Source organism: Habropoda laboriosa, unplaced genomic scaffold, assembly GCF_001263275.1.
Source record: "Habropoda laboriosa isolate 0110345459 unplaced genomic scaffold, ASM126327v1 scaffold197, whole genome shotgun sequence".
NCBI lineage: Eukaryota > Metazoa > Arthropoda > Insecta > Hymenoptera > Apidae > Habropoda > Habropoda laboriosa.
The window spans coordinates 78,551-89,233 of NW_017100305.1; the positions used below are offsets into that span (position 1 = coordinate 78,551).

At 29.3% G+C, this 10,683-nt stretch overlaps 4 protein-coding genes across 4 annotated transcripts in view; 2 read left to right on the forward strand and 2 right to left on the reverse strand.

The window, feature by feature from the left end:
* LOC108573974 (intraflagellar transport protein 88 homolog) overlaps positions 1-692 on the reverse strand; it is a 3,993-nt gene extending 3,301 nt beyond the window's left edge. Inside the window, exons 1-4 of the mRNA XM_017936468.1 lie at positions 561-692; positions 427-477; positions 175-350; positions 7-94 (exon numbers count right to left, since the gene is read on the reverse strand). Coding sequence (XP_017791957.1) covers positions 7-94; positions 175-350; positions 427-477; positions 561-692 — 447 coding nt within the window. The remainder of the gene's footprint in view (positions 1-6; positions 95-174; positions 351-426; positions 478-560) is intronic.
* Positions 693-1,481: 789 nt separating this feature from the next.
* On the forward strand, positions 1,482-4,977 carry LOC108573992 (centaurin-gamma-1A). Its single transcript, XM_017936491.1, has 13 exons — positions 1,482-1,647; positions 1,781-2,013; positions 2,131-2,272; positions 2,381-2,512; positions 2,711-2,868; positions 2,934-3,076; positions 3,157-3,355; positions 3,443-3,545; positions 3,628-3,855; positions 3,938-4,055; positions 4,256-4,468; positions 4,548-4,692; positions 4,772-4,977. The coding sequence occupies exons 1-13, from the start codon at positions 1,482-1,484 to the stop codon at positions 4,946-4,948; spliced, it is 2,157 nt and encodes a 718-aa protein (XP_017791980.1). The 3' UTR covers positions 4,949-4,977.
* A 443-nt stretch (positions 4,978-5,420) lies between these two features.
* On the reverse strand, positions 5,421-7,966 carry LOC108573975 (protein zwilch homolog). Its single transcript, XM_017936469.1, is given in 12 exon segments — positions 5,421-5,503; positions 5,583-5,695; positions 5,760-5,990; positions 6,077-6,315; positions 6,406-6,485; positions 6,548-6,752; positions 6,833-7,006; positions 7,070-7,234; positions 7,302-7,539; positions 7,541-7,652; positions 7,711-7,742; positions 7,803-7,966. Coding segments are annotated over 12 exon segments (1,836 nt in total).
* Positions 7,967-8,387: 421 nt separating this feature from the next.
* Positions 8,388-10,326, forward strand: LOC108573994 (leucine-rich repeat protein soc-2 homolog). Its single transcript, XM_017936493.1, has one exon. It carries the CDS (start codon positions 8,494-8,496, stop codon positions 10,324-10,326), a length of 1,833 nt encoding a protein of 610 aa, XP_017791982.1. The 5' UTR covers positions 8,388-8,493.
* The last annotated feature ends 357 nt before the right edge of the window (positions 10,327-10,683 follow it).

Sequence of the window (10,683 nt, forward strand, 5' to 3'; positions counted from 1 at the left end):
AGCAACTCTCATATTATTTTCATGTGATGCTTCTACTGAACTTTCTATTAATTCCATAATTCTTTTTTCAGCCACTTTAATTTTTTCTTCAGGCCTTTATAAAGAAGCATTAAAATTTTTTTTTTCAAATTTTGCCATATATTAAATAACATTAATCAATCATTATGATCTCACGTGTCTTCCTTTCCACTTTCTAAAGGTGGTGCAGGCCCCTTAGTAGAACTACTCATATTCAATGGGTCAAATGGTTGTCGGCTGCTACTAGTGTAACCAGCACCTCTGACTGCAGTCATTGGTCTAAGTCCACTAGTAGTGGGACGCATAGGTACACCAGTACCACTTCTATGAAACTAAAAATAATAAAATTGCATATTACTACAATATTATAAAATATAAATTTGTGTAAACCAATGTTCATTTACTTACTCCAGTTGAAGTACCTAAACGCATAGCACTTCCTGGCACTCTTGGTGTGAACTATACAATTAAAAATTCAGAGTATTTTATTATTAATTCCAACTGTTTTTACTTCTATTAGAAATGTATTTATTAACACTTACAATTGATCTTTTTGCATAACTTGTACTGAGAGCTTCTTGAAACAATTCATCTTGTTCAAGATCTTTAATACTATATATTGATGGATAATCATTATATCCATCATAGATATCATCAACTAGTGCATTAGTCATTGCAAATATGCTTACGATAAAATCAATGTGAATAGTATTTTTTTTTAATTTATCTGAATTGTAAGAATTATTTTAAGAAATGAACAGTAAGCGTCATAAGTGACATGATAATTGATTCGTGCGCTGAACTACAAACAGGACTTATCTAGTTACACCTATGTCTGCAATGCCGATAGATTTTAGTTGGTCTTATATTGTTATAAAGTATATTTTGTTACAATTAGTTACGCAAATATGACATTTTATAACAATTATCGTCGATAAATGTTATATTATACAGTTATTTCTAAATAAAACTACATTGGACTGCAATTACATTCAGTTGCATTCAAAAGCGGAACCTAACATTTATTGGTTGGCAATGTAAGCCTTCGTACACTTTTTGGGCGACAGATCTATAAAACCATGAACGTAATAAAGTTTCATATAAGTTCTACGTAAAAAGAGCATTTCAACGCCGTAGAATTTTTTTGCAAATCTTCTCGTATTGTACTGTTCATTTATAAATATTAATTTTAACCATTTTTTTTTTGTAATTTGACAATACAGTCTGCTTTTGTTTCCAAAAAGGCGGGGTTACTGTATGTAGTAGTGCTAAGTAACCTGATTTATCGCATCCGATAATGTTGATAAATATCCGAATTTGACATGTGTTACATGATAACAGATAAGTTTCAGTTCTTGAAATCATGTGGAAACATTTTAATCGTTGACTACTCCAATACAATACAGTTCAAGGCTGTATCTGTAATGTGATTTCGAAAAGTAATTTAAAACAATTTTAAGAAAATGACAACTGAGCAAAGTGGACACGATCATTCCCTTGCAATTCGACAAGAAATACAACGTTTCGAAAGTGTTCATCCATCGATTTATGCTATTTATGACTTAATAGATCTTATATCTGATACACACATTGCAAAACAAATCCGTGAACATGTTGTTGCAATTGAAGGTATGGCATATAAAGCAATTATTATTAAAAAATTGAATATTTTTATTCCAACATTTTTAAATATTTTTTTCATTACAAAATAAGTACTTGAAGTATTAACTTTGAATCTATGAGACAAAAAATTTTGTTATAGATTCATTTGTTAATAGTCATGAATGGACATTAGCTAGAGATGTTCCAGAATTACATCTAGGAATTATTGGATCTCCTGATTCAGGAAAATCTGCTTTAGTTCATAGATATTTAACTGGTTCATTTATGCATGAGGAATCTCCAGAAGGTGGTCGCTTTAAAAAGGAAGTCTTTATCAATGATCAGAGTTATCTCTTGTTAATTAGAGATGAGGGTGGAGTACCAGAATCACAAGTATACAAAAAATATATAATTATTATATTGATATATATGTTTTTATCATACATATGTTGAAAATCATGTTTTTCATATCATTTACACAACATGTAACACAAATGTCACTTATTTCAGTTTTCTTCTTGGATAGATGCTTTATTACTTGTATTTAGTTTAGAGAGTGAAGAAAGTTTCTCTATAGTTTGCAGTTTTTATAATAGAATGTGTTCATTTCGAAATATGTCAGAGGTACCAAAAATACTTGTAGGAGTTCAAGGTAAAAATTAAACATTTCTCTTATAATAGTATTTCTTATGTATTAATTCCTTATTAATTATACATCTTTATCTGCTTAATATTAAATTGTATTTATGACATTGTTTAGATTCAATCAATGATTCTAATCCTAGAGTTATAAAAGATGTTAGACCAAGAAAGTTGGCATGTGATCTAAGATGTCCTTACTATGAAACATGTGCTATTTATGGTTTAAATGTTGAAAGGGTATTCCAAGATGGTAAATAGTTTTAAACAATTTCCAATTTTATGTACATTTTTAGTTCCATTACAAAATAGTTTGTAATGTAATAGTTTGGATGTACTAAATTCACTGTCTGTACATAAATATACATATTCATTATATTTTTTCTTACACCATTACTGTCATACTTCAGTGACTTTGATGATTATTTTGAGAGTATTCTGAATATTACAGTCTGTCAAAAAATTATACAACATATATCTGCAAAACATTATCGATGTAATGGGCAACAAGCAGTAGATAATGAAACAAAGTATCCTGTTCCAATGATTGCCAAAAATGCACAGCTTCTAACCAAAGAAATGGAAGCAACAAATTCATCAAAATTAAATGTAAGTTATTGTCTTTCTTGAATATATTACACTGAAAGGTTTGTAAATAAATTATTTTTCTACAGACATCTGATAAAGAGGAAGATTCTAGATCACTTCATAACAGCTCTACTCAAAATGATTCTGCAACAATAAGTGATAATTTTCAAAATGTGCAGAATCAGCATGCAGATATCAGATCTTCAATCTTAACTCCAACAACTATCAGGTTCAATTTTTATAGAAACATCAGTTTCTTAATAAAAAAAAAAAAGAAACAATTAAACTTACTGTACTTATATGTAACAGGAAATTTAGAAGGAAGTCTAACATATTTACCCCATCAAAAAAAGAAAAGTACAATATGGGTGAAATGGGTGTAGGCAGGGAAATACCTGTAAAACAAGGATATTTATTTAAACGCAGTAGTAAATCTTTAAAAGAATGGAAAAAGAAATATGTTACATTACTAGAAGATGGTCGTTTAACTTATCATTCCAGCTTGCATGTAATTATCACGTAATTAAATGCTTCTATGATATTGTAAATTAAGTAATGTGTGTAAAGGATGCATGCGCATTTATTCGTTTTTCAGGATTATATGAATGATACAAATGGTAAAGAAATATTGTTACAATATGTAACTGTAAAAGTGCCTGGAAAAACGCCTAAAGGTTCTAAATCATCCAATGCTCAGGGTGCATAATCAATGATTTAGATTAATATATCTCCAACATTGTATTTCATCAAATTAATTTTAATTATACTTTGATTTTACAGAAGATAGCTTTGAATTCTCTATCATCTCATTAGAAAATAAGACATGGCATTTTGAAGCACAGAATGCTGAAGACAGAGATAGCTGGATCTCTGCAATAGAACAACAAATATTATCAAGTTTACAAAATAGTGATGGTGACAAAAAGAACGAAACTGATGCCTTCAAAATGCATTGTATAAAGAACAAGGTATCAGGAAATGATGCTTGTGTAGATTGTGGAGCACCTAGTAAGTAATAAGTGTTTAAATTTAATTAAACAAACTTTTGATTTTACTTTCGATAGATATTTTATATATAATTAAATTCTAGATCCAGATTGGGCTAGTTTAAATTTGGGTGTATTAATGTGTATCGAATGCTCAGGAATACACAGAAATTTAGGTTCACACATATCGAAAGTTAGATCATTGGACTTGGACGATTGGTCGTAAGTGCGATAATTACTTGTTTTATCGTAACAATTTTCCGATCTATGTAATAATGAATATAGTAAAAATAATAATGTTACTAATAAATGATTTGTTCTTGAACATGTGATTATATAAGTCAATAATTATATTTTTAGTATTGCATGTTAGCTATGCACGTATATACTGCAACATAAAATAGCCTTGACATTAATTTTAGCGCAGGTCAGTTAAGTGTAATGTTAGCCCTTGGTAATGATATAGCAAATAGTGTTTGGGAATATTGTCTAAACGGGAAACAGAAACCAAATTCAGATTCTCCTAGAGAAGAGAAAGAGCAGTGGATCAGATGGAAATATGAAGATAAAATCTTTTTACCACCAATTAATCCGAACATTTCTTTAGGAAAGCTACTTATTGATTCGGTTTGCCGGTAAATATTCTCAGACTTCGAATGAGTTGTATTGGTATAAATAATTGTTAGATAACTTGTTGTGTTAAATGTAATGTAGGGGCGATATGAGAGCATTTACATTGTGCTTAGCCAGATGTAGTTATGAAGATATTAATATGCCTGTCAGTATGGAAGATTTAAGAACACCTTTGCATTTGGCTTGTGCCACAGGAAATTTAGCTATGGCACAACTTCTAATATGGGTGTGTATTCACTCTTAACAAATTATGATATATACATATTATAAAGATTAAGTACTTGTATATTATTGAATTATTACAGCATAAAGCAAATCCCCAAAATTTAGACCATGAAGGACGTACGTGTATGTCATATGTACGAGCGCTTGAAAGAACGCTTGACAATTCATCGGATTCTATGGAAATGCAGAAGCTTCTTGAAGTACTTGAACAAGCTAGTGTTTCTGGAGTAGATGATGTAGAAACTTCTCAGTATTAAAATTGTTTATGTTATGTACTTATTGCATGCAAAAGCCATGCTTTAATTAATGGCTTAGAGTTGATATAATATTTTATTATTAACAGTACTGATACTCAAAAAGGCAACCAAAGTATGTTAAATGGGTTTGAAACATAAAACGGTCTATTTCTACAAAATAGAAAATTTACATTGTATGTAACAATATGTATCTTTTTAATGTTCACTATAAAGTTCATACGAAGTTTGACCATATATTTTAACGTATATAACATACTTTGCATATATATTTGTACATTGAGAAGTGTAGTTTGAATTAAAAATATAATTCATATTATTATATATATTTAACGAGGTTTAGGTCAGTGAAAGTAATGTTTAATAGTAAATTGGAGTGTACATTATCAATGACTGAGAGTACAAACACTCATAAATCTAGTTATATTTATACACCGAATACATTTAATGTATTTGAAGAATGCTTTTATAATTTTTATTTTATTAATTGTGAATTAAATTTATATGAGCAAATTGCACTTGTAACATAGTATGCCTCATCCACTGCAGTTGAATCGTCTAGAAAAAAACGTTACAAAAAATTTCGTATCAAAAGCGCATGAATATCCATTATACTTCTAATATATAAAGCTTTTACCTAATGGATATATACTTGTTGGAAATATGGGTAACTGGCTATAATACCTAATTGTTGTTAATTTAGATAATTTAGATTCGGATGAAAGTGAAATTCTTCGTACACACGGAATTCTGAAAATAGCATCTGGCTGTAGCAATAATAGAACATTACTTTTTTGAAAATGATTAAACTTACTTAGTATATAAGTTATTAACTACTGGAACAGGAAGAGGTGCAGATAAAGTGTAAATTCTGCATTGATGTAAATCGTGATATGACTTTATAGGTGATTTTTCGCCAACATATTGTCTAAAAGTACAACTAAATAAAGTTCTTAGATCATCACTTGGACATTCTAAATTATTTTGTAACAGTAACATGAATTCCAAGCATACATGAATTTGTGCCAAACATATCAATCTTTTCCTGAAAACATTATTTAAAGAAAGTTATATATATATATATATATAGATTCATATAATAACAGAATTAAATATCTTTATTGTGCATACCTATAGCTATCAACTGAAAATTCATTGCAAGATATATTTTTTAATTGTTGTTGAATATCATGCACTTCACCAAATCTTGCATTTCTTAAAATATATAGATAATCTTTGCATAATTTTTCAAAACCCATATCTATGATGTATTCTAGTGGTAAACTACCTAACAATAAATGTGAAATTATTGTTTGCTGATGTGGATTGATAATAATCTTGGCAAATCTTGTTGAATTAGTATAATTGACCTGTGTATTAATTGCATGATTAAAAAATTTTCTTTAGGAATACTTAATACAAAATAGTATTAATTCTTTTCTTAAATATTTGTGTCATACCTGTGGCAAACATGCATTTACTATAGTTTCTTCAAGTACTGTATAAATGCATTTTGTCATCTCAAGATAATTTGAATTCACTACAAGTATTAATATTATTTTACACATGTACAAATACATATATTACATCAAGTATACTTACATATTAGTAAATCCCATAAAAAGTCTGTAAAATCTAAATTACATCTAAATGGAAGACTCTGTACACTTTGTTGAATGTTTACATCATTTTCTAAATTTTCTTCATTTAAAAAATTAATTTTCTGCCCTTCAGTACCATTGGGATATCTAAAACTATAATCTCCATTCAACAGTAAATTTATATTTTTCAATATTGTATCATGATCCTATTTTAAACAACCATTAAAATGTCATTAAAACTTTAAAGTAGTATGTACACATTTTGAATATCAAATTCTTAAAATACCTCTTTATATGGACTTATGAAATTACACGGAAATTCTAAAGGTGTTACAGTATATTGAGAATTTTTATTCTCTGTATAATCTTCTATTATATTTAAGTACTGATTTAACAATAGTAACTGTTTCCATAATTCTTTCAAAGGACTACTATTTGAATTTGTAGCAACTTGAGCAACCTAAGTAAAGTATAAAATATTTAAGAAAAGCATGTATTATTTATTATAAACAATTAATTTTACCAAGTTATTTTTGGATGCCCTTGTGGGTGGATGTAATGATAAACTACAAGTATTTACTTCTACACTAAGACTCCCCTCAAAATTACTTTTGACATTATGATCCCAATTAATCATTTCTTCTCTTGTTCCAAATAAATCAAAAGTAGAGAATGCAGAGATATTAATCTAGATATACAAATAAAACTGTTATAAATATATACATACATCGCTATTAAAGAAACATACTACCTACATCATGTTCACATGCATGTGAAAGTTCCAAATGTTGTTGAAAAAAGTCAGAAGATTTTTTAATGATATCAAATTTTTCAGTTCCAGCTGAACAAATTTCTATTGTAGAAAACCATTCTCCTTCAATACTTGTACCCAATAATCTGCTTGTTTTATTATCTTTACCATCACAAAGTGCAAATATAGGTGGAAAAGAATCATTTATAAATTCAAGGCATGCATTTAATGCATTACTAAAATAAGTATTTCTCTTCCCCTTTGTACCAATTTTGCTTTACCAAAATTATGCTATCTTCAAAATTAAATTCTTCTCCAAACGAGTATTTTAAAGGTGAACCCGTGAGGTCAAATTCTAAAATTTAAACATTTATATAACGCAAAAAATGAATTTAATTGCATAAAAAACTTACGATTTGTTTCATTATTATCGATACATTTTGGACTATCGTTCATAGGTTCGGGAAGGTGCTAAAATAACGAAGAAATATATTAATAAAATGACTGATTCTTAAAAAATACAACTACTGTACAACATACTTCTTTATATAAAATAATACACGACGTATCTTTGAATTCTGGAAAAATTCGAGTCACATATGACAAACGAATTTTATCTATTTTTATAGATGAATCCAAAATTTTTCGTAATATCTCGGGATCAAACATTTTTTTTCTACTAATTATCTATGCCTCATATCAGATTCACCGTTTACTTATCCAACTTTGTACAATTCTTTAAAAATATTTGAATTGGAATTTTATACGTTTTTTGAAATTTCGTGTTCAAAAATGCATCATGATTTGATAAAACTTAAGCTATCTTTACATAGTTTACTACTGTGTGGTATTAGAGAAACAGAACATTTATAATTTTTATTTAATAGCATTTAAGTAACTCTAGATGTACATATATCTATATGTTATAAATATATTCAAGGAGGGGATATATTTCGAAAGAAAGATTTATAATATGTTATATATTGAAAGAGAATATTTAGTTGATTTTTGGAACGGTACTGGGCATTCGTTGTTCTCCTAGTCCTCTATCAGCCGTTTCGCGTTTGCGCTACTTGCAGTGGATGACATCGATATGTCAATACTTGTAAAGTACGAAATCTCTAAAAAGTGTATGATGTCGTAGAAATACGAGAAGATACATAGAAAATAATCGTAGTTACGATAGTGATTAGGTTATGAAAGAGTTGAATAAATATTGGACAGGTGTGGGTAACATTTCAACAGTGTGTTTGTCCGAGGTAAAGAGGGACCGTGAGGACCTCGAAGACAGTCTTCCGACCTTTTACATGAAGGAACAGGATATTCCTGAATATTTGGAAGGCTGTGGTTTAACCACCTGTACAGCCGGCGACATGCCTGAGGACGTAGATGTCCTGCGGGATAATAAAGAGCACACAAAGGAAAAAAAATTATCCTCTGCATCTATAGCAGGACCCGATACTAAAAAAACAGTAACTGTCAAACATCCCGAGTCGAATAAACCGAAGCCGACTACAAAGAAAGGGAAACCGATACAAGCAGATTTAGATGTTTCTAAAGAATTTACAAGATGTAGAGAAGAATGCGTGAAGCGGCTGGATTTAAGTAAATCTAGCATTACTAATCTACCGAGCACGGTACGAGACTTGACGCACTTAGTCGAGTTTTATCTGTATGGTAATAAACTCGTAACATTACCGCCGGAAATCGGTTGCCTCGCAAATTTGGAAACATTGGCTTTAAGTGAAAATTCTTTAACAAGTTTACCAAATACATTAGAGAATTTGAAGTCCTTAAGAGTTCTTGATTTAAGGCATAACAAGCTGAGTGAAATACCCGACGTTGTGTATAAATTGACGAATCTCACAACCTTGTTTCTACGCTTTAATCGAGTCCGATATGTAAGTGATAACATACGAAATTTAACAAATTTAACAATGCTGAGTTTAAGAGAAAATAAAATCAGAGAACTTCCTGCTGGTATTGGCAAATTAGTCAATTTAATAACATTTGATGTTTCTCATAATCATCTGGAGCATTTACCTGAAGAAATTGGAAATTGTGTCCAATTGTCTACACTTGATTTACAGCACAATGAGCTTTTGGATATTCCAGACACAATTGGAAATTTAATCTTATTAACGAGATTAGGACTTAGATACAATAGATTAACTAGTATCCCACAATCTTTGGCAAATTGTAAATTAATGGATGAATTTAGTGTGGAAGGAAACCAAGTATCCCAATTACCAGATGGACTACTTGCAAGCCTCTCTGACTTGACAACAATTACATTGTCTAGGAATGCTTTTTCTGCATATCCGTCAGGGGGACCAGCTCAGTTTACAAATGTTTATTCCATCAATCTTGAACATAATAAAATAGATAAAATACCATATGGTATTTTCTCTAGAGCAAAGAATCTGACAAAGTTAAATATGAAAGAAAATCAATTAACTGCTTTACCATTAGATATTGGTACATGGGTCAATATGGTTGAATTAAATTTGGGTACAAATCAACTTACAAAAATTCCTGATGACATTCAATGCCTTCAAAGTTTAGAAATCTTAATACTTTCTAATAATTTATTGAAACGTATTCCTGCCACCATAGCCAATTTACGTAAACTCAGAGTCTTAGATCTTGAAGAGAATAAAATTGAATCTTTACCTAATGAAATTGGTTTCTTAAAGGATTTACAGAAATTAATTTTGCAATCTAACCAGGTGACTTTTTTGCCAAGAGCAATTGGTCATTTAACAAATTTAACATATTTGAGTGTTGGAGAGAATAATCTTAACTGTTTACCTGAAGAGATTGGTACACTAGAAAATTTAGATTCACTTTATATAAATGATAATGCAAACTTGCATAATTTACCATTTGAATTAGCTTTATGCACAAATCTCAGTATTATGTCAATTGAAAATTGTCCACTTTCTCAAATACCACCAGAAATAGTTGCAGGAGGACCTTCCTTAGTAATTCAATTTTTAAAAATGCAAGGACCTTATCGATCCATGTAACATAATTAAAGAATTACCTCTTGTATGACTTAAATGTTGATTCTTAATAAGAGTGATACAGAAACAGATGATATTTGATACGGATATTTATTAACTTAAATTCTCACTGTAATGATCTCACATCAATAAAAATTATATAAATATTATCAATATATAATATATGAAAATGTGCATATATTTGTATTCTCATAAGGTAAATAATAAATAATCATGTGTCTGCGATACATTTTCAAATATGAAAAAGAAACATATGTATAGATATATTGTGAAATTGGTGCTGACTTGAAAATATGCACAGCAAATAATAGAACTACAAGAGAATGAAATCATAATAAAATATTTTAGATACAGTAATGA